Source organism: Marmota monax, unplaced genomic scaffold, assembly GCF_021218885.2.
Source record: "Marmota monax isolate L192 unplaced genomic scaffold, Marmota_monax_Labrador192_F-V1.1 WCK01_AAM20220418_F8-fsc00052, whole genome shotgun sequence".
In the NCBI taxonomy this organism is placed as follows: Eukaryota; Metazoa; Chordata; class Mammalia; order Rodentia; family Sciuridae; genus Marmota; species Marmota monax.
Genome location: NW_026693473.1, coordinates 6,590,734 through 6,616,236, shown reverse-complemented (window position 1 = coordinate 6,616,236; position 25,503 = coordinate 6,590,734). Strand labels below are relative to the sequence as shown.

At 34.9% G+C, this 25,503-nt stretch overlaps 1 protein-coding gene across 4 annotated transcripts in view; it reads left to right on the top strand.

Annotated features, from left to right (window-relative positions):
• Positions 1 to 25,503, top strand: part of Osbpl11 (oxysterol binding protein like 11) — an 80,103-nt gene that overhangs the window by 42,136 nt on the left and 12,464 nt on the right. For all 4 annotated transcript variants that reach the window (XM_046457996.2, XM_046457993.2, XM_046457995.2 and 1 more), the window contains exons 9-11: positions 1,150 to 1,290; positions 7,217 to 7,715; positions 11,694 to 11,880. In XM_046457996.2, coding sequence (XP_046313952.1) covers positions 1,150 to 1,290; positions 7,217 to 7,715; positions 11,694 to 11,880 — 827 coding nt within the window. The remainder of the gene's footprint in view (positions 1 to 1,149; positions 1,291 to 7,216; positions 7,716 to 11,693; positions 11,881 to 25,503) is intronic.

Here is a 25,503-nt window from a genome sequence, read left to right as displayed (position 1 = left end):
CAGGGCCTTGTGCAGGTGAGGCAAGTACTCTACCAACTGGGCTATATCCCCAACCCCCAAGGGTTGTTTTAGTGATCGATTGAAGAGCTGTACAGAGAATGTTTGTGGCATTATGATAGCATGAGCAACTATAGGATTTCAATATGTGGACCTAGAATTCTCTTGAACCCCAAGATTTCATCCTGACAACTTCAAGAGTGAATGAATATCAAAATACAGTTTACAGTAGAGACTTGACATGTGCTTGCAGTCATTTTATTTTATTTATGTTATGCTATTTTTACTGAGGATTGAACCCAGGGGCACTTAACCACTGAGCTATATCCCCAGCCCTTTTTATTTTTTATTTTGAGACAGGGTCCTGCTAAATTGTTTAGGGCCTCACTGAGATGCTGAGGCTGACTTTGAACTTGTGATCCTTCTGCCTCAGTCTCCCAAGTTGCTGGGATTACAGGCTGTGTGACCATGCCCAGTGCTTGCAATCATTTTAAAATTTACTTCTACACATGCTGAATCCCAGTATTATGTATAATTATAATGCACCAATAAATTCTTTTCTTTTCTTTTTTTAAAATACTGAGTGTTGAACCCAGGGGTACTTTACCACTGAGCTACATTCCCAGACCTTTTTATTTTTTATTTTGAGACAAGGTTTTCCTAATTGCTGAAGCCAGCCTTGAGCTTGTGATTCTTCGTGCTTTAGCCTCCAGAGTCTTCTGGGATCACAGGAGTGCACCACCATGGCTAGCTAAAAAATACTCTTATAGTTTTAGCTTTAAAAGAAGGAAATATTTAATTCTCAAAACTCTTAAAACTTAAATTATACATAGTGGTGAGGTCCCCAGGCAGGTAGTGAAAGCCTGAGATTCAAATGAAACATTCTTCACTCTTTTTAAAAAATTCTCTTTCTACAAAATAAATGTATTTTATATGGATGTCTATGGTAAAACCCACAAATTTTCAATTCCAGCAATAATGGGCTCTTGGAAGGAAATTTATTCCATGGCAAAATGATAGAATTTATTTTTTCAGATTATTTTTACCTATCCTTTGATTGATTTAGATTAAGTAGAAATTTCTTAAAGTCTGATGTTAAACCTTTTATTAATGGGTATTAGTAATACTAGACTTGTTCTGTTTTACATCAAGGAACCTGAAGAAGTAAATGCAGATGATGAGGTAGAAGACACCTGTGACAACAAGGAGGATGACCTGGGAGCTGTAGAAGAGCAACGCAGTGTTATCCTGCATCTCTTGTCACAGCTCAAGCTGGGCATGGACTTAACGAGAGTAAGTAATAGTATAAACTGGCTATGGAGATTGTTAAGTCAGGACCATACTGGAAACTGTTAATGTTGTCAGGGCTTGTCTTTTAGATGATTAGTTTCTTAGTCTCTTAATCAACATTCTTATTTTCATAAAAATCTAATGGTTTTTTTGGTACAGCAGGAAGTGTAATAGTAAATCCTCTTTCTGTAAAAAATAAAAGGGATCTATTGGTATACTATACTGAAAAGTCTAAGGAAAAGGATGTAATCTGCAAAAACCATAAGAAAAAAGTTGCTGAATTGGACATGACTATGTTCCAATAAAATTTTACTTTAAAAAGCAGAAGGATCTGGGTGTGGTGGTGCGTGCCTGATATCCCAGAAGACTCAGGAGGCTGAAGCATGAGGTTTATAAGTTTAAGACCAGCCAGAACAACTTAACAAGACCCTACCTCAAAATAAAAAATAAGCCAAATATGTAGCTCAGTGGTAAAGCATCCTATTGAGTCAATCCCCAGCACCCAAGGGGAAAAACAAAACAAAACAGGTCAGATTTGGCCCCAAGATTATAGTTTATAGATCTATCCTCTACAATCTTGCTAATTTAAAAGTGTGATCTAAAGGCCAGCAGTATCACCATCCCCTGGGAGTTTGTTAGAAATGCAGAATCTCAATCCCTAGTCCCAGACTTAATAGACCAGAATCTGCATCTTAATTAGATATATGATTTATATGTACATTAAAGTTGAGAAGCATTGATCTATGATTTTTAATTTTCAACCAATCTTCTTTATTCACAATTAAAATAATTAGTGTGCTTTAATTTATTTAAACAATTAATCCATAACATTAATTTTGAAAGCAAATTAGGCTTAAAGCCTATGTATCTCCATAACATTAATTCTAAAAGCAAATTAGGCTTAAAACCTGTGTATCTCAAATATTAATTACTGTGGGATTATTTACCTTGAATTACTACTGATATGATTATGCATTAATATGGAATTTCAAATTGACTTATCTGTATGTTACCCTTAAAGATTTTGTTACCCTTAAAGATAATGAAAGTTTAAGGATTATTTTCAGTGACTTGTTCATCTGAAAATGCAACTTAAATAGAAAGCATTTTGAGTTTAGCATTCACTTTAAAGCTCATAAACATCGAAAGCTTTTCTTTTTTACTTAATTTACTGTGCTTCACAGTAGGTTTTTTTTTTTTTTTTTAAATTTATTTTTATGTGGTGCTGAGGATCGAACCCAGGGCCTCACACATGCTAGGCTTTAGGTTATCACTCTATCGCTGAGCCCTAGCCCCAGCCCCTATAGTAGGTTTTAAAAGTGAACAGGTTGCTTTTCAAAGTCTACTAAGGAATAGACATTTTAGGAATTAATAAGAACTCATTAATTATTTCATTTAACCTCAGTACTTCAACTAGTATCATTTTATTCAAGAAATATCTTCATATTATTGGTCCAGCAAAGACTTTATTAGTTGTGAAATTAATAAAAATGAGTAGTCATCTGAGGGGTTTGTTTGGTATCAGTATGGTGTTTCCTATCCCTTGGTAGATTTTAGGTTTAGCAGGCATAAAAACAATGTTGAGGTTACCAAGTATAAGAACATTTGAAAAGAATGTTCTAGTAAAACTGTCTCTTCGCGTGAATACTGTACATATATACTTCTCCATATTTGTGCCATGTTAATTAAAAAGTTATGTGTTAATATTCACTGAGGACAAATTAGGAATAATCACGTAACATTTAAACGAATAGTACTTTTCAAGCAATATTAAGGAATCTGTGACTAAACTGCAGTGACACCTACCTCCTATCTAAAATATCACACCAATTAACAAATATCTACTGAGCCCATATTATATTCCAGACTCTGTGCTAAGTATTGGGACAACAAGGAAGAAGATAGCCATGGGCCCAGCCTTCATGTTTTAGTTAAGTAATATATATTTTCTCCACATGTTGTAAATGAGTAATGTACATTTTCCCTATTGGTCCTTTTTAAATAATATTATTATTATAATTAACATGTCATAGAAATTTTAAAAAAAGAAAAGAATTTCCCATCATACCACCATGCTAATATATATAGCTTTCACTTTGAAGATTCTTTTTTATTTTTATTTATAGGCAATTTGCTTCGTTTTCTTTTTCCAGTTACTATCTTTTCTTTGTTGAAATATGTTTTACACACAGAAGACTAAAGTAAGAATACTTATAAACATTCAGAGAATAATGGTAAAATGAAACCCATTTACTCATCCCTCTCACATTAAGTTATAGAACACTGACGGAATATGGAACCTCTTTGAGTGCCCCTCCCAGTTGTCACGTACTATTTCCTGAATATAGCAACTTACTTGTTTTTTGTGTTAATCATCCTCTTAGTTTTCTCTATAGTTTCACCACTTGTATTTGTACCCCATAACAACATTACTTAGTTTAGGAAGAGGTGAATTGCCAACACAAGCTTAATTAGCTTAAGAAAAGGGCTATTTTGCAATTTATAGAGGACAGCTCCCTAATGAAGGGAGGCTAAACATTTGAGTCTCTGGTTTCAGCTTCTTATAAAATATTGAGTTGATAAGAGCCCTTTTTGTAGAAGACAAAAGTTGTGAGTGAATCCTGTAAAATATATATGTCTCAGAACATTTGGTGCGAACCAGCTACCAGACTTTCAGCAAGAATGTGGGCAGAGGGAGTAAGGTGCTTAGTATTTTTTGCTTCTAAGCAAACTATGACCTACCTCCAACTCTCAGGAGCAGATTGAAGCCAGAATTCGACTGGGGGGAAATTAGTCTTCAGCCAATCCAGCAGCAGTGTGGAGTTGAGAGTATTGACTTCATCAGCAGATGGTCAACAGAAGCCAAATACAGAAACAGTTGAGACTACTTTCTCTAGGACGTTCTGTCCTCTGGTTTGGAAAGGTGATACAGTAGCAGCATGAAGTGTGTAGATGAGTCTTCCATGTCTGTCTCTTGAGGAAGAAAGTAACCCCTATCAAGACTAGAATGAAGCTCATAGTTTCTTCCGCCCTGAGTCAGAAAATCAAGACAAAAACAGGGTTAGTATGAGTTTTGTAGAAATTTCACTTTCCCTTTGCCATTTGATCTTCAAATAGCATGAATTCCTACAAATTCCATACTTGTTGCCACTATATTTGATAACCATTCTGGATTTGTCGGGGTTTTCTACATTTGTGCATGTTTAACAAAGTCACATCACTCTAATCTGAACCAGGATTTCTTTACCTTTCTAGATCTAACCCATTCTTCTTTCTTAGTTTCCTCTCATTTTGTTGAAATGAATTTCTGTGAAAGATCTGTAGAAAGGGAATGTGAAAATGTGTTTCTGAAATGTCTTTCTTATGTTGCTTTCATATTTGATTGTTAGTGTGGTTAGAATTTGTAACTTGTAAACAAATTTCACTCAGAATAATGCCTCCTTACTACAAGATTCTGGTGAAAAGACTGAAGTCATTATGAGTGTTAATCTTTTGTAACCCTTTTTGTTTCTTTTTCTCTTTGAAATTATTCTGTATCTTTTTTTATGGCTCTGAGGATTGAAAGTAACTCGCACTTTACTGGGAGCTACTTTCCCTGCCCCATTCCCTTTTTTTCTTACACAGGGTCTCCCTAAGTTGCCCAGGATGGCCTCAAACTTGTGATCCTCTTGCCTCAGCTTATTGTTCTGAATCTTGATCCAGGTTTCTTTTTACCTATTGTCTCTGGGTGCTTGCTGATCTTTTTCAATGTGGCAACTAATATTTTTCAGTTCTTTGACATTTTCTTGAATTACTTTTCTTTTTTTCTTTCTTTTTTTTTTTTTTTTTGGTACCAGGGATTAAACTCAGGTGCACTCAACCACTGAGCCATCCCCAGCTCAATTTTGTATTTTATTAGAGATAGGGTCTCACTGAGATGGCTTAGCACCTTGCCATCATTGAGGCTGGCTTTGAAGTTTGATCCTCCTGTCTCAGCCTCCCGAGCTGCTGGGATTATAGGCATGCACCACCATGCCCAGCCTTGAATTACTTTCTTAATGATTTTCTTTCTTTTTTTTCCCCTGTTCTTTCTGAAACCCTTTAATGGCCATTGAACTCCCTGTTCTGATCTATTTTTCTCTCTTCTCCCCTAATTTTTTGGAGATTTTCTTACCTCTATCTGCTAATCCTTCTCTTCAGTTTTAACATTTGTTAGCATGTTTTTAAACTTTCTGAATTTTCCTTTTTACAGAAGCCTCCCTGTTTCTTTTTTTTCTCAGTTCTCTGAAGAGATATATATATATATATATATATATATATATATATATATAATTTATTTACTTATTTATTTTTTAATACTTTCCCCCTCTTGTGAGGTTTCTGTTTATTCCATATCTGTTTCTTTATTTTGGCCTTTATATTTCTAATTAGAGATCTGGCATTTCTTGGATTTTTGTCTATGATTAAGTTTAGGGAAACAAAAAAAGCTGATTTTAAGTTTTGAACATGTGGATAATACTTGTGTTTTTTATTGTCCAGTAATCTGGATGGGTCATTTGTTGGGGAAAGTGGTATCTGAATCATTGTTTTTTTTCTCTAGGATTGGCAATTTCCTAGAAGAAAATTTTCTCATCTCCTGTGTGGTTGGTTAAACAACTGGATATTGAACAGGAAAAGAGGATGGGCAGGAGAGAGTCTCAGCATCTAACATTTAATTTACAAAGGGTTACTTACAACCCTTTTTATCAGCTGAGTGTCTGTACTCTTACAAGCCCCCTATATTTTCTAATCTAGAGAATTAACCACCTTGTTTCTTTTACTCTCTAGAAACTAAACCTCTGGACTTTATAAACAGATTTCACTCAGTCATATTTATTTTAGCACTCCTCAAAACCTCCAGATCCATAAGTACCTGGGGCTGTCAAGTTCCTGAGCTTTTTCAGGAATCTTTAATGGTAAACTGCTTAAGGTTCACTTTTCTAATTAATAAACTCCTGAATTTTGTTACTTTTTGTGTACCTTTTTGCTATCTCTGCGTTTGTCTTTATATAGAATTTATTTAATGTCATTTAAATGAGATTTCAGTAGAAAGCAAAATTAAGATGTGTGTGTTCAGTTCATCACCTGAACCTTCATCACCTGATGTCTTTTGTGTCTCATCTTCAAAACCATAATTTTGAAAGACTATAATGGTTCATTAGGTGAAAGTTCTGTATTTAAATTATCTAGAACCATGTTTAAAATGTAAATTGTTTTAATTCATTTTACATTCCTTTTCTTTCATTCATATTATTTCTTTCCTTTAAGCTAGATTTCTGTAGGAATAATTGCCATGCTAAATGGGTATGAACATCTTAGGGCTCTTGAAAAATATCACCAATTTCCTTTCACAAAGAGTTGAATCATTTTGCAGTGCTTCTCCAGTTCTAAGTGAAGTATTTAGTCTTTCTTTTCTGCCTTTAGTGTCAGAAGTTCTTCTCTTGTACTTAACATTAATTACAAGTTACAGGTTTTACTTTGGTCTGTGAACTCTTTAGTCTGTTCCCAGGAAATGGCATTTATTGCCTCTTCTCATATCTTCATCAATCACCTATAGTTTATTTTCAAGGTAAGAAAGGAGAAAAGACATGGCTCACATTTACTTTGGATTTTAAAACCATTTTCCTGATGATACTTTTATCCAGTCTAAAAGTTTGAAGATTTTTTTTTTTTTCCCTATCTGATCTTCTCAGTATCCTAAATTTGGATTTAATCTTAACCATTTGGGCAAGCTCTCATTTCCTTTTAAGCATGCTTATTTTTTACTGAGACCAAATCCTTTTTGTTTGTATCTTTGTTTTTAATATCTATTTATAATGAAATGCTTTCAAAGCATACAAATAATTGTCTATAGACGTACACATGAATTAAATTTTCCCTTTTTGGTTCATTTTTGTTATTGTTGTTTTAGGTGGTGCTCCCTACATTTATCCTAGAGAAGCGTTCCTTGCTGGAAATGTATGCAGACTTTATGTCTCATCCAGACCTATTTATAACCATCACTAACGGAGCCACAGCTGAGGACAGAATGATTCGCTTTGTTGAGTACTACCTTACCTCATTTCATGAAGGCCGTAAGGGAGCCATTGCTAAGAAACCATACAATCCTATCATTGGAGAAACATTTCACTGCTCCTGGAGGATGCCGAAAAGTGAGGTTACATCCAGTGTTGCTAGCAGCTCTTCCACCCAGGCAGTCACGAATCATACTTCTCTATCAGAAGATTCTTCAAGCCAGGTGGGATCAGACTATTACACAGTCAGATTTGTTGCTGAGCAGGTTTCCCATCATCCTCCAGTCTCAGGATTTTATGCAGAATGTGCAGAAAGGAAGATGTGTGTAAATGCACATGTCTGGACTAAAAGCAAATTCTTAGGCATGTCAATAGGTGTGACAATGGTTGGAGAAGGTAAGTAGAAAAATTGTTCTTCAATTTTTATTATCAAACTATAGGGGGCTGGGGCTGGGGTTCAGTGGCAGAGCACTTGCCTAGCATGGGTGAGGCACTGGGTTCAATCCTTAGCACTGCATACAAAAATAAGCAAATAAAATAAAGGCATGTTGTCCATCTTAAAAAAAAAAATTAAAAACTACAGTTTTTAATTTTGGGAATCTGTATAAATATTAATTACAAATTGGAAGTTTTGTGTATACTGCTTTTTTTTTGTCTGATTCCTAGTGTGTTCCAGATGTATGTTGAGGCACAAGAAAAGTGTGTATAATTTTTTTTTGGGCGGGTACAGGGTATTGAACTCAGGGGAGCTTAACTGCTGAACCACATCCCTGGCCCTTTTTAATATTTTATTTAGAGATAGAATCTCACTGAGTTGCTTAAGGCCTTGATAAGTTGCTGTGGCTGGCTTTGAACAATCAGTCCTCCTGCCTCAGCCTCCCAAGCTGCTGGGATTACAAGCGTGTACCACCACGCCCGGCAAGTAAAGTATATCTGTGGACTAATGTGAATTTTCCTTTAAAGTAAATTATTTCTGATTTTAAGTACACTGGGGATTAAATGCAGGGGCACTTTAATTTTCCCATGACATTGATGCAGCATTTTAATGACTATATAATACTCCGTGAAATGCATTTACTATCTTTTATTAAACTACTTTTCTGTATTTGGACATTGAAGTTGTTCCCTTATTTTCGTTATTATAAAAATCACAAGAAATATCTTCGAGGAAAGTTTTTATGTATATCTCTTATATTAGCAGCTACTCACGGACTATTTTAAAAATACATTGCCAAATTTTAATTCTATTTCATCAAAAAATTATGAAAAAATAATTTGAGAAAATAGTGTCTTTTGGGCAAGAATACAAAATGAAAACAAAAACCTCCACAGAAATCCTTAAAATGTTAATGAAAACATAATGACAGAAAAAAGAAAAACTGTGTGCAAAGAATAATTTGTTGTGAATGTAAACTTGCAATGTAAGCATGGCATAATTCAGCCCGACTCTTAACATTTTAAGATTGTATTATAGTTTGTAAGAAAATAGTTCATTCTCCTTTTCAGTTTTCCCTGTTGTTTAAGTTCCATTGTGATATGTTTTATCAATTTACCAATCAAGTTAATTATAACTTTTATAATATAAAAAAATTATATTTTATTAGTTAAAAAAAAAAGTTTGCCACCTTCTGAAAAATGCTCTATACCATTAGCCTTAGGCCCATTGTAGGTCAGTTTGTTTATTTTTAGATGAAAAAAACGAAGTTTAGAGTGATGGGACATGTCAAGATTATAAAGGTTGAGGCATAGCCACATTTAGAACCTCACCTTTCCACCCTCTCATCCCAAGGACAGTTGTTCTTTCCAGTTTATGTATCAGAAAGAATCTAGTAATGATAATGTTTTCCACTCCCAAAAAAGGAGAACATCTCTGTAGAAATGAGGAAAAACATTACTATGTTCACCATACTTTAATCTTTTTTTTAAATTGATTTAAAAAACAAACAAACCATGCTTTAATCTTGAAGGAGGTGTATAATAATAAAATTTTTATTATCAAAATGCTAGTATATATTCATTCATTGTGTTTTGGAAATTTAATTTCTATTGGTTACCCTCAGCAAGAAGTAAATAAAATCAGGGAATGGCATTTATGAAAATTAATTTTGTTCCCCTTATACTTTTCTTTTTTTTTAATAAGGAAACATTCATTTATTTAATAGATAAATAAGATTTTAGAATTCTGTGAATCTCAGTTATCCTAATGTTTCCATTATCACATGTATTCAAAACTGGTTGTGTATTCTTCATATTTTAAATGCTACATTTTTCACTGCTTATGCTAAATATATTCTTAGAAATGAAAAATCAAAAACCCAATTTAAAGATTACATATTTTTACAAAAGTAATAAAAATGCAGCATCCTTCCCAATTTAGCATTAAGTTATTAACCCTTAAGATATACTCAAGTGTGTTGTTTATCTTCTGACAGTTTCTGTTTTATAAATGTACTACAACCAGAAACATATTTCTTCTGAAATGGCTCAATACTTTTTATTTATTGTTGCCCTTTATGAAGACTCTAAAGAGCAATAATAAAAAAAAAAAGTTGATGTTGCTTTGGGTAGATTACATTATAATCTCAGTTTGTCTTTGGTTGTCCTAAAAACCATATAAAAATATTTATCGTGACTCTTGCCCTTTTTTTTGAACATTAAGAACAGAGTGGGCACAGTGGCATACGCCTGCAATCCTAGCGATTTGGGAGGCTGAGGCAGAAGCATCCCAAGTTGAAGCCAGCTTAGACAACTAAGGGAGACCCTGTCTCATAATTAAAAAGGACTGGTGGGAGAGCCCTTGCCTAGTGTGTGTGAGGCACTGGGTTTGATCCTCAGCCCCAAATAAAAATATATAAAAAATAAAGGTAAAAATTTTTTAAATATATAAATAAAAAGGGCTGGGGATGTAGCTCAGTAATTGAGTTCAGTCCCCAGTACTGTAAAACAAAAGAACAGTGTACTTAGTGAGCATTCATTAAGAGAGAAATGCGTGAGTTCATACTAGAAGTTCATATCCAATTAAATATTTGGTCTGATAAGACACAGGTAAAAAACTCAGGAAGGTTAATAATGTAGCTCATCTATCCTTTAGTGTCTCTTAATTTTCTAATATAGATTGAGTACTCATTAATGTAATTCCCTTTTTTAAACAATCTTTAATATAGCATCACTTAATATAGAACAAACCCCATTAGAACAATACTTGTTTAAAATCCACCACTTACACCAAGTGCTCACCAAGTGCTCACCTAGCTACTTAAGAGGCTGAGACAAGAAGATCAAAAGCTCAAGGCCAGGGGCTGAGGTTTTAGCTCAGTGGTTGAACACTTGCCTCGCATGCATGAGGCACTGGGTTTGATCCTCAGCACCACATTAAATAAAGAAAGGAGGGAGGGAGGGAAAGATATTGTGTCCATTAAAAAAAAAAAAAACAAAGTTCAGGGCCATCCTGGGCAAGTTAGCAAGATCCTATCTCAAATATAAGAGTAAAAAGGACTGGGGGTCTAGCTCAGTGATAGAGCTCCCCTGGGTTCAATCCCAAGTATCAAAAAACAAAAGCATCACTCACATCTCTTGTAGCTTCACCTTAAATATTTCAGAAATTGGCAATTTATTTTATATATTCATATATAATTTACAAATTATTAGTTTTTATGATAGAATTACATTTTTTCCTTCCTTGATATACATAGACTAGAATGAAGAACACTTTTCCCATCATATTATCTGAGTTTAAGGCCTATCGATCCCTTATTTTATTTTGTAGTATTGAGGATTGAATAGGAGCTCATGCATGCTACAACTGAAATAAATTCCCAGCCCTTTTTAATTTTATTTTTAGAGAGGGTCTTTACAGTGTTGCCCAGATTGGGCTCAAACTGAGATCCTTCTGCCTCAGCCTCCCAGTACTTAGAATTCCAGACCTGTGCCATCATACCAGCTATATATACCTTTATACAGTAGCTATTCAGTTATTCCCAAACTGCTGTGAAAAAGTTATTAGTACTAACTAGTGACCAGATCTTAACATGGTACAGTATAACATGTCCTTGAGCTCTGCCTAATGGATTTTTTTTTTGAGCATTAGCGGGAACTCAGATAGTTTCCACTATAACATTTATTAGTCCCATAAACCCCAAAGGGATAGTAAGATCATGGTGAAATAAATCTGATTCACTATACCAGGAAATGTTATCAAATGTAATTGTAAATGTAGTCAGTACCATCCAAAGTTAAATGAAGGTTAAACAAAATAATCATGTGGGAAGATAGGAATCATGTACTAGGTCATGTAGTGGACAGGAAAAAAAATAGTGAATTTTTTGGTAGCACTATGTTTCTTTAAAAAGATGTTAACCGTGATTTCATACACAGGCATCCTCAGTCTACTGGAGCATGGAGAAGAATATACTTTTTCTCTTCCTTGTGCATATGCCCGGTCAATTTTGACTGTTCCATGGGTAGAACTTGGTGGCAAAGTCAGTGTCAACTGTGCAAAAACTGGGTATTCTGCCAGCATTACCTTTCATACTAAGCCATTCTATGGTGGCAAACTGCACCGGTAAGAACATTTTAATGGTATCTGGTTCTCATTCTTCTCTTTGATCTTGTGTTATAATTCCTTATTCTTTTTCTGCTTTGTTTATGTAGATGGGATTGTATTTTTATGTTTATTTTTTGTTTAAAAATTTATCTTTCTAGACATTCTGGAAATAATAACCTAGTTTTTAAAATATTAACACTATTAACATATTGAATAGAAAATTTTCCTGATGAAGTAACTAATGACATGTAGAACAGAATTTTTAATAAATGAATATACAAATCTCTGGCCCAATTCTGCCTAAGAGGAATTATTAATACTGAGAAAACTTTCTTGATAAAATAGCTAATGATATGTAGAATAGAATTTTTAATAAGTCAATATGCAATCTCTGACCTAATGTTGCCTTGAAGGGAATTCAGATTTGGATCCAGGACTCAGTAATCATTGCTTTTGCCACAAGTTAGGGTGAAAATATGTCGAGTGTAAGAAATAGTTCAAGAAACACAACAATTAAAGTTAGTTTCTTTAGACACCAATACTGAATGCTGGCTTCTGTCTGAATTCATCTAGGAATTAGCCAGTTATAGTAGTTCTTTCCTGCTTTGTATCTTCAGCACTTCTCCAGATTACCAAAACCACATGAAGACAAATTTTCCAGTAAGATCTTCAGAAGAATACTGATTCTTTCCTTAAGTGTTTTGATGTCTATTCTGACTATCTTGCTATAAACTTTTAGGGGGGTGGGGGTAGGGATGGTACTGGGTATTGAACCTGGGGTACTTCACCACTGAGCTACTCAGCTCTTTTTTATTTTGAGACAGGGTCTTGCTAAGTTCTTGAGGTTGGCCTTGAAGTTGAAATTCTGCTTCAGCATTTCAAGTTGCTGGTATTGTAGGCATGTGCCACTGTACCCAGTTTTTCCTACAAATTTTTTTTCTCTTTCCATAGTTTTTTATTAGTATAATAATAGGATTTGTTATTATGTATTTGAACATACACATAATATTTTTTAAAGTGATGCTGAATTCTTTTTTTTATTAGAATTTTTAATATTTATTTTTTAGTTTTCAGTGAACACAACATCTTTATTTTATTTTTATGTGGTGCTGAGGATTGAACCCAGTGCCCCGTGCATGCCAGGCGAGTGCGCTACCGCTTGAGCCACATCCCCAGCCCTACACATAATATTAATAATATAATTTAGCCAATATCACTTCCCAACACTTCCTGCTCCTATAAACTTTTCATTGAAAAAAATGATATATATACAAAATTGATGCATTTTTGCCAAAGAAAAATTTAAGCACTTTGAAGTAGACACAGTATATTAGTAGGCCCAAAACCTGCCTCATGCCCTGTTAACAGTTTCTCTCCATCTCCATCTGCTTCTCTCTCGTGTTCACCACTTACACCCCTCCTACTTGAGGTGGTCTTTATACTGATTTCTAACACCATAGATTATTTTTTGCCACTTTTTCAATTCTGTGAACAAATGACATTGTACACATATATTATGTTCTCTTTCATATCTCACTTATTTTGCTCAGTGTTATATTTTTGAGATTCATCCATGTACACTTGGAGTTTATGCTCCTTACAGAGGATCACATTCCATTGTATGACTATGCCACAATCTATTTTTTTATTCTAATGTTGATGGGTATTTGAAATTTCTAAATTTTGGCTATTACAAATACTGGTACTAGAACAGTATTTGGTGAACATATGTGTGAATGTCTGTTGAGTAGATACCTAAGAATGGAATTTCTGGGTTCATAGGATTAATAAGTTGAATTTTATTAGATACTGCCAGATAATTTTAAGTGGTTATATCAAAACACACTCCAGTTGTATATGAAACCTTCATATGCATATGGCTATTTTACTTCAGTGGAAGACTGGTACTCAACAGTGTTGAAGGAAGTACAAAAAAGCTAGGTTCTGAGGCATTGAATGGGCCTTTAAAATATAGATTTCAAAACACTGAAATAGCAAATATTAACAAAATACATAAGCATAACCACTAGAGATTTTCAGAATAATTATTTTCATTTAGAGAAGATATTAATGTGATCACAATTTATTATGAGTGCTTCTTCTCACTCCTCTCATCATAGTGATCATAGGATTCAAGCCTTAAAACTAGAAGGGACTTGAAAAGTCACTAAAGCAGAGTTCACTAGATGCTTAAATCTTTTTGTAACATTTCTGGTAACTGATTTGTTCAATCTGTGTTGGAACATTTATTATTAGCACAGAATTCAATGTGTAAGGCATCCCCTCATTTATATAAAGTTAGAGCTGAAATCTATATCCTAACCCATGACATTCTTATATTGGTGAAAATGGACTTCAGAGTCTCTGCTTCAGTAGAATGTCTAGGGGAAATAAAACTGCAATAATAACTTTTCCAAATCCAGCTGTTACTGTTATATTGATAATTTTTAGGGGGACATGTAGTTTTTATTCTCTTCAGTTTATTTTCTGGATAAGAAGCTGTAGAACAATTTTAGTTGTCCATTTTGCAAAGTATTTCCAGGTTCTAAAACTTCATTCTAAGAGTATATATGTGTACGTATGTATATTTGTGTGTTTGTGTATGTGAATTCCTATACAGCTCATATTATCTAAAACAAGATTTTTTGGAAAAACACATTGTTTATATACAAACTTGTTTCTTTGATTATTTCATCTCATTTTCCCCAAATGGCTGTGAGCTTTTTGACATACCTGTTCTGTTTGGGGGCCTCCATTATAGTAAGTGATATGTACATATTTACATGTTTTTCTTGGGAAATAGGATTGAGTATGAGTTTCTTTCCTCTGGGAGATAGAGTCTTGTCTGCACTGTCAAACTGTAGCTATTCACAATAATCCTTTAACCACTACTAGTGAACTTCTTAGATATGAATCATTGGATTTGAATTTTTAGATTGTACATGATTGGTATCTCCTTTCTCCTCTAGCATAGCCCTTCATAAGTTTCAGTACAGCTATTGTAGGCTTTCATTTTTCTCTTCTGTGAGTTTAATATCTTTATTTTTTTTAATAGTCACTGGTAACATGAAGAACCAAGAGGTAGTTTTGCTATTAGCATGTTTTACCCACGTAACTGAAATGAAAATCCTAGAGGCACATGTGGGAGTAGATCAGTAGACATTAATAGCATTGTACAGTGTACAGTGTACAGTGGCAATCAGCCTAGAAGGAAATACTGAAGATTGTAAACACCAACATACATGGAAATTCGTGTCAGAACATTTAATTGTATCTAACTAAAAATCTATAAACGTACCATCATTTCTTTAACTTTCAAATTAAGTATGTTTGTTTATATTCTCATTAAGCCCTTGCCATGATTTCTTTTAATCCTGATGTAAGAATTCCACACAATATTTTTTGCCAGCTAGCATTCAAAGGCATTTTCTTTTTGGTACCACCCAAGTGGTAGTGAAAATATTCTAGATGTAGATAATTGTGGCAATTTAGCCACTGTGTACATTTATCAGCATTAATCAGGCTATACATGTAAAATGAGTATTTGTTACATGTAAATTATATTACAATAAACCTATAAAAGTAGAATAAACTGAAGTTATTGATGACATATTAAGTAAATAATGATCTTTTTACTCAGTAAAATAGTCTATGCTTTTTTTAAAAAACTCTTCAGGACCAAGGACCAAACTCAGGGCCTTGCACGTGGGCTAGGCAAGCTCACTGCCACTGAGCTAAATCCCCAACCCCTACTCTATGCCTTTTTTTTTTTTAATGTATTTATTTGTTCTAATCAGTTATACCTGACAGCAGAATGTTCTTCAATTCATTGTATACAATGGAAAACAATATTTGACTTCTTTGGTAGTACCCAAAGTAGGGTTTTATGCTTCTTGAAGACAAAATGATGTAGATTTTTCATCAGTAATATTTACTGCATACTTACTTTTATTTTCTGATCTAATCTTTGTCTTGTCATTAATCTTACTGTAGAAGTCTGAAGTACTTGCTCAATTATTTAGTAAAGGTCTTTATAACCAGACATGGTGGAGCACATCTATAATCCCAGCAACTCAGGAAGCTGAGCCAGGAGGATCACAAGTTCAAGGTTAGCCTCAGCAACTTAGCAAGACCCTGTCTCAAAATAAAAAGGGTTGAAGATGTGGTTCACTGGTTAAGCATCACTGGGTTTGATCCCTAGTACCCAAAAAATTTTTTAAAATAGATATCTCTCTAGGAAGAGATTCTATTTATGAATAGATATCTCTCTTCAATAAATAGTTATTGAAGACTTCCCTACATTCATTATCTTCAAAGTATTACTCTTCAGTGTGAATTCTCACAAGTTTTGCAAGTATGGCCCTATGAATAAAGAATTTCCCACTCTGATTTCATTCAGCTGTGTCTTTAGTATAAATTTTCTGGTGCTCATTAAGAGACTCTCTCCTGTCAAAGACTTCTCTGCCTTCATTACTTTAGGGCTTTCTCCCCAGTATTAGTTGTCTTGAATTTGTTAAGGTGAAAGCTTCCTCTGAAGGCTCTTCCACAATGATTTCAGAAATAGCATTTCCCCCCTTTGAGTCTGGAGACTGCCATTCTTTGAATCCTTTTCTAGGCATCCTGTCCTAGATCAGGAGCCCCAAGTTTCTGTGCTATACAGGTGCTAAAAAAAATCATAGGGACAACTCTTAAGAAACCAGAAAGCCAGGAAATGATACATGATCTCTTGACATTGATGAGGACCTTTGCTTAGACTGTGTTGGAACTTATTATATTCCTACCTCAGACTCATGAGCCACTGGGATTACAGGTTTGTTTCATCTCACAGTGAGTGTCATGTGACTCCTTTTTAAAAAAATTTTTAGTTGTAGATGGACAAATACCTTTATTTGGTTCTATTTTTTTGTTTTATTTTTATGCAATGCTGAGGATAAAATCCAGCGCCCTGCACGTGCTAGGCAAGCACTCTACTGCTAAGCCACAACCTCAGCTCCTCATATGGCTCCTTTCTTAAGCATCTGACTGTCCTTTGCTCAGTTGCTTCTCTGTGAAAACACGGCAATGAGAAGAAGATGGATTCTTGTCTTTCTAAAGCAGTCCTATGTCTGATGCGCTTGATGCAATCACACGACCTATGCACTAGTACAGAAAAACCCAGGGCCTTGCACAGACCAGGTCTCTACCATTTAATTACATCCTCAGCTTCTTGAGTCTTACTGTTCAAATATTGGATCAACTACAGAATGTTCTTGCAGATGTGATTTGGTTCTTGCTGCACCAATAAGAGACTTCAGGGTCAAAGGCAGTCCTGACTCTGTGCTGAGAAGTCTATGGCTACACAGCTTTCCAGAGGGATCTGTATGCCTGTCTAGCACATCAGTTCCAACCACATTCAGGTTCATATGGTTTGGGTATTTCTGCATTGCAGCTGTTGAAACAGTTTTCCATGGGTCGAAGATATGCTCCAAGGTCCAGAGCTCAATGGTGCCAGCGTCCCAATCCCTGTTCCAGATGTGCTGGGGGACAATGAGGCACTGAGGCATAATGTCCTGCCCCCCCCCCCCCTGCACATACACACACACCTGGCAGGATGCACAGCCTGCAGAAGCCATCAGGTCCCAAGAGAGGATGTCCCAAAGTGCAGCCCCTTAAATGTTTATATTTTCCTAATTAATTGTTTTCTTATATGTTAAGTCTTCATTTAAATATTTAGTGCTTTATTTTTATTTTAATTTATAGTTTTGTTTCTGAATACAAACATTTTTAACATTGATCATTACTATATATGCTTATTTTAGAATATTTTTATTTGTAGATAGACATAATACCTTTCTTTTTTAAATTTATTTTTATGTGGTGCTGAGGATCAAACCCAGTGTTAGGCAAACACTCTACCATGTGAGCTATAGCCCTAGCCCCTATATATGCTTCTAATGAAAATTGAAGCACAATTATTATAAAAGGAAAAGAACCAGATTATTTATTGTTTTTACCTAGAGAGTTTTAAGCCTGTGTTCAGTAACTTGTTATTACACAGTAACTATAGAAGATACTCAAACTGGTTTACCACTGAAAGAAGATCTATCAGCAAACATTGTGTTAGGGAGGTATATAGATCCATTATTTCCATTCTTACCATTCTTGCTGTAATGCACTACATTTGAAGCATTGGGAAACTCTGATGTTTCATTTCCATTTTTTCCCTCCATCCCATCCCACCCTGCAATATCTTTTTCCTTTGGATCTAATGCTGCATAAATATGCATTGTCTCATGCCTGGATGCTGTGCTGAGCGGTAACAAGTTGTTGCTTTTGTTATCTGTTATAGAGCTGCTTACTTTAAATTAGTAGATCCTGAATAGCTTTTCTTGCATGTCTAACATAAAAGCATTTCATGTAAAAAATAAAATAATAGCAACTATCAAAGTGGAAAAAAATAAAAAGAAATAGCATTTCCCTCCTTGAGTTTTCTGATATCAATAAAGCTGGAGCTCTCTGACTGAAGCCTTAACCACATTCATTACATGTTTAGAGTTTCTGGACTATATGAATTTTCCTGTTTTAGCATTAAGCTAAATCTCTGGCTGAGTACTCTCCAACATTAATGACATGTTTTCTCTCCAGCATGAACTCTTTGGTGTTGGAGAGGAAGAACCACACTTAATACATTTTTAGGATTTTCTCTCATATGAATTATATTATCTAAGGGCGGGATATTGATTAAAGGTCACACGTAACACATTTCTTGAGTTTTTGTCCAGTATAAATTCTTTCATGTTGTTGAAGAAATGCACAATGAGAGTTGCCTTTCAGTTTCCACCTTAGTTAGTTTTTCCCCAATATGCTTAATGAGGGCTGGGGTTGTGGCTGAGTGGTAGAGCACTTGCCTGGTACGAATGAGGTGCCCTGGGTCTGAGCCCCAACACCAACACAAAACCAAACCAAAGTATGAATGTGCTTTATTTTTATAAATTTTTAAAATAAAAATAAAGCTTTTCCATAGGCATTTTCTCCAGTGTGAGTTCTCTCATATCTATATGGTGTAAATAATGACTGTAAAATTCTTCAAAATCATTATAATTCCTCAATAAGGTTTTTCTCCTGTGAACTCTACTGGGTCAGTTAAGAAAGAAAATCCTTTTTAAGGATTTCTAAGATTTATTCTATCCTATGGGTTATCATGTGTTACACTAATATTGAGCCATGAATGGAAACTTCATATTCATTACAATTCCAAAGGTACTTTTCCTATTCTAAATCTACTAAGAAGGAAATAAGCTGTTAAAGCCTTGTCCACAAATATTCATTTGTATTTGCACAAAGGAATTCTTTGATATTCTTTTTCCCACATTTAGTACCCTTAGTGTTAACTCTATTGCATGTTAGAATTTTCTTCTTTTCCAACAACTTAACTACATAGCTATTCTGATTAATTTTTAACCCTTAGTTGCATTTTGAACACTTGATATATTGTTTGTATTTATGCAAGTATCCCTTTATAAGAACTTAGGTGTAGCAGGTGTGGTGGCGCACGCCTGTAATACCAGTGGCACGGGAGGCTGATACAAGAGGATTGTGAGTTCAAAGCCGGCTTCAGGAACTTAGCAAAGCCCTGAGCTACTTAGCTGTCTCTAAATAAAATACAAAAAAGAATTGAGATGTGGTTCAGTGATTAAGCATTCCTGGTTTCAATCCCTGGTATAAAATAAAATAAAGGGCAAATAATAGTAACTTGGGAAAATATGCCACTAAAAAGAATTTATAGTTTTAAGCTCAACTTTTTTCCCTAAATTCAAAATAGCCAAACCTTTTTCATGAGTCATTGTTTTATATTACCTTAAATTATGATATATATAAATTATAAGAAATGAATATATTTCTGGGACTCCCTAATGTAGAGAATCAGAATTCATCCCTTCAGATCTTATCTTTGCTATGATAGGTAACTCCTTCTGGAAAATTATCCTGCATAGAAATTTGCTCTTGGTTTTTAAGTTCTGCTTCAGTGGCAGGTGTAGAATGGAGTGAGGGTGGGTAGTGAGCTGAGATTAGAAGTTAGGATAGCAGTTGGGCATTCAGAACTGAAAGACTTCAAGAAGTAACTAAAAGGATGTAGAGGGGAAAACAAAGTGTCCATAGTAACTTAGGCTGATGTCCTGGTTATCTACAGCTACTAATAAACTTTAAAACAACAATTTGTTATTATCTCTCACAATCCTGAGGGTCGCGTAGACTTCAACTGGGTTATTCCAGTTGGCAAATTTCATGTGGTTGTTGCCAGATGTTAGCTGGGGCTTCAGTCATCTAAAGGTTCAACCTGGCTGGAGATCTAAGGTAGCTGACTCACATGAGAGGTAGTTGATTGGCCTTTGGCCAAGTGGGTAGCTGGGGCTGTCATTCAGAGGACCTACATGAACTTTCCCATGTGACTTGGGCTTTTCCCATCCTGGCAACTTGAAGTTAGGTTTCTAGAGGCATGATCCCAAAGCAAGCATTCTAAAAGCTGTACTGTAGTGGGGATTGAATTGTACTGGGGACATATGTAGCTCTGAGCTACATCTTCAGTCTTTTTTATTTTGAGACAGTCTCACTAAATTTTTAAGACTGGCCTCGAACTTATGAACCTCCTCCCTTTGCCTCCCGAATAGCTTGGATTTCAAGAGTGTACTACCACACCTGGCCTTTACTGGCATTTGATATCTATTTTTCTTTTTTATTTCTTTTTTTTAAAGACTACGAATAAAGGCTGGGGATGTAGCCCAATGGTTGAGCACTTGCCTAGCATGTAGGAGGCCCTGAGTTCAATCCTAGGACTGCAAAAAAACAAAAAACAAAAAAACAAAAAAAAAACATGCTTACGACCAAAATCATTAATATTATCAGGTGGACATCCTCATTTTTGTTAATGAGCAGATATTATATTTACCTCCTTATTTGTCTGTTTGTTATTATCTACCACCTTATTGGCTTCTTTACCTTCCCTACCATTTATCTTCAATGCACATTTGTTGGTCTTATAAATTGGAAGTGTAACACTTTCTTCCAGCATAGTGTGCATGCAAGCATCCTCTTTCTCTCCTTGGCACTCACTGTTTCCCCAATTCTTTAAGGAATAATTATAGCTGATTCCAAAGTTTCCTCATCTTCTCTATTCTGCCATCTCTGAAAACGAGTGATTTTACAAGATTGATGTTAGAAATGTTTCCTATTCTTAACACCTTTTCTTATTTGATTTTATAAAATTTGTAACTTCTTTTATGCCTTTATTTAATGGTCATACCTCCCTCCTTAGAGATAGCCTAGTTTTTTATAGCTGTCTGCAATTGGAGCAGACGCATTATCTGCTGTCTGTATTTGGTATAAATATATTATATTCCACCTGACTTCCCTTACTTCCTCATTTTCCACAGCTATCTCTGATGTGACCAAGTGAGCCTACTTAATATTCATGGTTTCCTATCCATTTTCTGGTCCCATTTTCCATGTTTGCTTAGGATGATTATTACATATATGATAATTATCTGAAAGTAAAATATGTATCGTGTGATATAGTATCATCAAGATTTTAGGATGATTTATGTATATACAACTGTATACTAGAGATATGGAGAAATAAATACTCTCTCTGCCATCAGGAAGCTTTCAGTTTCCTGTTAAAACCCAGGATACTTCTCATGGAAAGCATTTTTTAGGGAAAACTCATATAATAGACAGTTAGAAATAAAGTCTGTCATTATAATAACCATAAAGATAGCAAAGGACAGACATACTGTGGAGCTAGGATTAGATAATTGCTGTACCTAAAATAAGTTTTAGCTCTGACTCATCTGTTAAAAAAAGAAACATGAGGGCTGGAGTTGTGGCTCAGCGTAGAGCACTCACCTAGAACACACAAGGCACCGGGCTTGATCCTCAGCATTACATAAAAATAAATAAATAAAATATTGTGTCCAACTACAACTAAGGAAGAAAAATTTAAAAAAAAAGAAAGAAACATGATGCTCAACATACTTCTCATTTTCTGATAAAGGAAGCATATCACTTTTTCAAGAAAGAAACTATTTTCCTGGCACTGATTCCAATGGAGTTTGTTACACATATGCTTACATAGTGGCATTGAATGACATAACAGATAGTGTCTTCTTCAATACTTTTTCATAAAGTGTAGTTACCCTTCCATAAGAGTATTGAGTCTCAAAAATGTAAAAGGTTGTGGAATTTTCAGAAATAGACAAGTTCTAGTTGTCTATTAGAAAGTGAGAAAGCAGGGGCTGGGGATGTGGCTCAAGTGGTAGTGCACTCACCTGGCATGCGTGAGGCACTGGATTTGATTCTCAGCACCACATAAAAATAAAAAATAGAGATATTGTGTCCACCTAAAACTAAAAAAGAAAATATTAAAAAAAAAAGAAAGAAGGCAACTGCTTTGTTATCATTTATCCTCGCTTTAGTGATGAATAGTATAATGGTTTAAAATTTAGCTTTTTGGTAAGTATCTTGAGGATAGTACATTCTCTATTCTGTCTCATTTATTGTTACAAGATTTACAGGCTTTAGATATTATTGAATATTTTTAATAAAGAGGACCTGTCAGGGGCTGGGGTTGTGGCTCAGCAGTAGAGCACTCACCTAAGCATGTAAGGCACTCACTGGGTTCAATCCTCAACGCCACATAAAAATAAATAAATAAAATAAAAGTTTTGTGTCCAACTATTAAAAAAAATACTAAAAAATATTTTTTTAAAAAAGAGGACCTGTCAGTTGCCTCTGCAATAAGTGATCCCCAGTTTTGAGAACTTACCTCATAGTGGGTGTATTAAAATGTTAGCATCTAAATAGTTCTCATGGGTAGCCAACGTCTCAACCTGTTAGAGTTATTTAATGTCTTTATTTGAATGTTTGCCTTTGGTTTTGGAAGTTTATAGAACTGTTTTATAATGTATACTTAGCCATTCGATCAAATTGTTTCTTAAAATCATGCTTGCCTTCATAAAGATACTTATCAAAAGCAATGGTTAAATGAAGAGTAGAATTTATTTGAAGTATATTCATTTCAAACCATAACAGTCATGTATAAAACTAAAAGACAAACTAATAACCCAGTTATTGTCAGGTAAGATAAATGGCTGCTCTTAAGAATCACAGAGCCTAGCATGAAAAGACATATCAAAGTTGACATGCCAGAAAAACCACAGCTTTTGATCACAGCTTTAACTTTTTGTCGCCTGAGTGGCCACATGTAAAAATATACTTAAAACAAGTAAATAATTTTTTTATAAACATTATCTAAAGTCTCTCAGCCTTGTTGAGGGAGAGGTCCATTTTATAGATGAGGAAATTGAGACTCTTTAAGGCCCTCAGCAGAACTAGTCTCTCTGATTCATATACCATGATCTTTTTGCTTGGACTGTAATGCTTTTAAAGAATTGCGAAATTTTTCTCATTTCTCCCCAAATTAGGAAACATTTGCATAAACTAACTTTTTTTTTTTTTAAGTTGTGTATGGACTCAATGCCTTCATTTGTTTTTATGTGGTGCTAGGATTGAACCCCGTGCCTCACACTTGTGGGGCAAGTGCTCTACCACTGAGCCACAACCCCAGCCCTAAATTCCTAAACTTTATACTGTGTTTGGGCAGGAAGCCCAGACTACTACGAAGAAGCAGAGTGACAGAGTTGGTTGGCTGTGAGCAGAGCTGAACTTCATTTCTTTGGGTATTTCTCTAATTTCCCTTTGTCTTGTAAAATAATTCTCCAATACCACTGCTACAAAATCATGGTTATGTCAGTCTTGAGGTCAAGTTGTTTTGAGGAAACTTGTACCTCCAAGTACTGTAAAGACTTGAACTTTAGAGTTCATTTGGATCTATATTTAAATCCTGACTCTACTGTTTACTAGCTGTGTGATTTGGGGCCGTTAATCTAAATTTTTGACCCTTTGTTTCCTCATCTACAGAAATAGAATAGTTATAAGCCTTGAAAAATAAATTATGCAATATGTTAGCCTATTGTAAATGTTCAGCAAATGCCAGAAACCTCTTGTGTATGTTTTTGTTCCCACTTACTCATTCTGGGTGGTGATATTAATTTGAACATATCATTTAAGCTCTTTGAGAATTAATCTTCTCATTCATCAATTGATACATTTATTAAACACCTATTTACTAGACACTCTGCTAAGTACTAATTGGGCATTCAGAGATGAAACCCATTCCATGCTTGATGAGAGTACATAGTCTTTTGGGAGGGTATGGCAAACTCAGAATAACAGTACCATATGATTAGTATGGGCTTAGGCCAGAAGATAAGATATGGCTTCTAAAGAAAGGTGGTGCTTGAATTGAGTCTTGAAGGATATTCTAGGAGTATAACCAGAAAGGAAAGATGTTTCAAGTAGAGGGATTAATATGTTGGTATGTAAAATGAGTTAGATGAAAATCGTTGTGGAAGTTCTTTGTGTATTTTGAATTAGACCAGAGGGTGGCAGTCTATAGCCTTTCAGCCAAATCTGGTCTGGCATGTTTGTGTAAATACATATTTATTGGAACACAGCCTCGTCCGTTATTTTACTTGATATCTCTGAATGTTTTCATTCTACAATGATAAAGTTTAGTAGCTGTGAAGAGATAGTCTGACCTGAGAATCCAAAGAATTTTCTTTCTGGTACCTTATAGAAGTTTGTCAACACTTTATTAAATGGTTGTGAAGAATTGTTTTTAGTAAATTGAGGTGAAGTCCTTCTTTCTTCTTGTGTTCCTTTGCAGGTTCCTCATAACCTGCCTCTGGTATGTGTGGCTTCTGACCCCTTCCCCAGTTCTCTTTGTGCTGCTTTTGCTGTGCATGTGTTCTAAGCACTGTATAACCCAGCATTTATGAGCAAAGACCTGATTATTTATTCAGTGGAAAGGCTTGTGAGAGATAAGGATAATGGCAGTAAAAGAAAGATCAAGTAAGCCAGGTGTGGTCATGCTCACCTGTAGACCCAGCTACTTGGGAGGCCGAAGCAGGAATGGTTTGATTCCAGTCTGAACAGCATTAGCAAGACCCTGTCTTTAAAAAAAAAAAAAGATCAAGTAAGACAAGTAAGAAATAGATTATTATTCCTCAGTTCTGAAAATGTAATTCTGGGTTGGATGGAGAAGGGAAAACATGTGTGTGCAGTGTCATCTCATGTGCTATTTGGTTAGAGATAAGTTTTCAAGGAAGTGGAGGATATTGGCAAGTGGGATCAGAAGAATTGGAAGAACATCATGAGAAACATTCAGTCTGTCAAGAAATCCTTAGCAGTTCAATTATTTAAGTTTATATACCTCAAAGCACAACCCAAAGTTCCCACCTTATGTAAGCAAATAGATGATAGTCATGATGTGTCCAGTGACTTACAATTACTCCGTTTGCTCTTGCATTCTAAGCCCTTTTATACCTTGATCTCTAAGATTCGGCTCTTAGGTCATTTATTTGTTGATCTCTTCATACCTCTTCTTTGAGCTTGAGTTTGCATACAAACTGACTAAAAACTGGGGGCTCCCTAAATTCCACTTTGTCTTTCGTGTTCTCTTGGCTTATACCTAACAAATGCTCATTAGGAGTCCTGTGCTGATGCCTTTGGTCTATTAAGTTCTCTTTTGAAACCAGATAAACC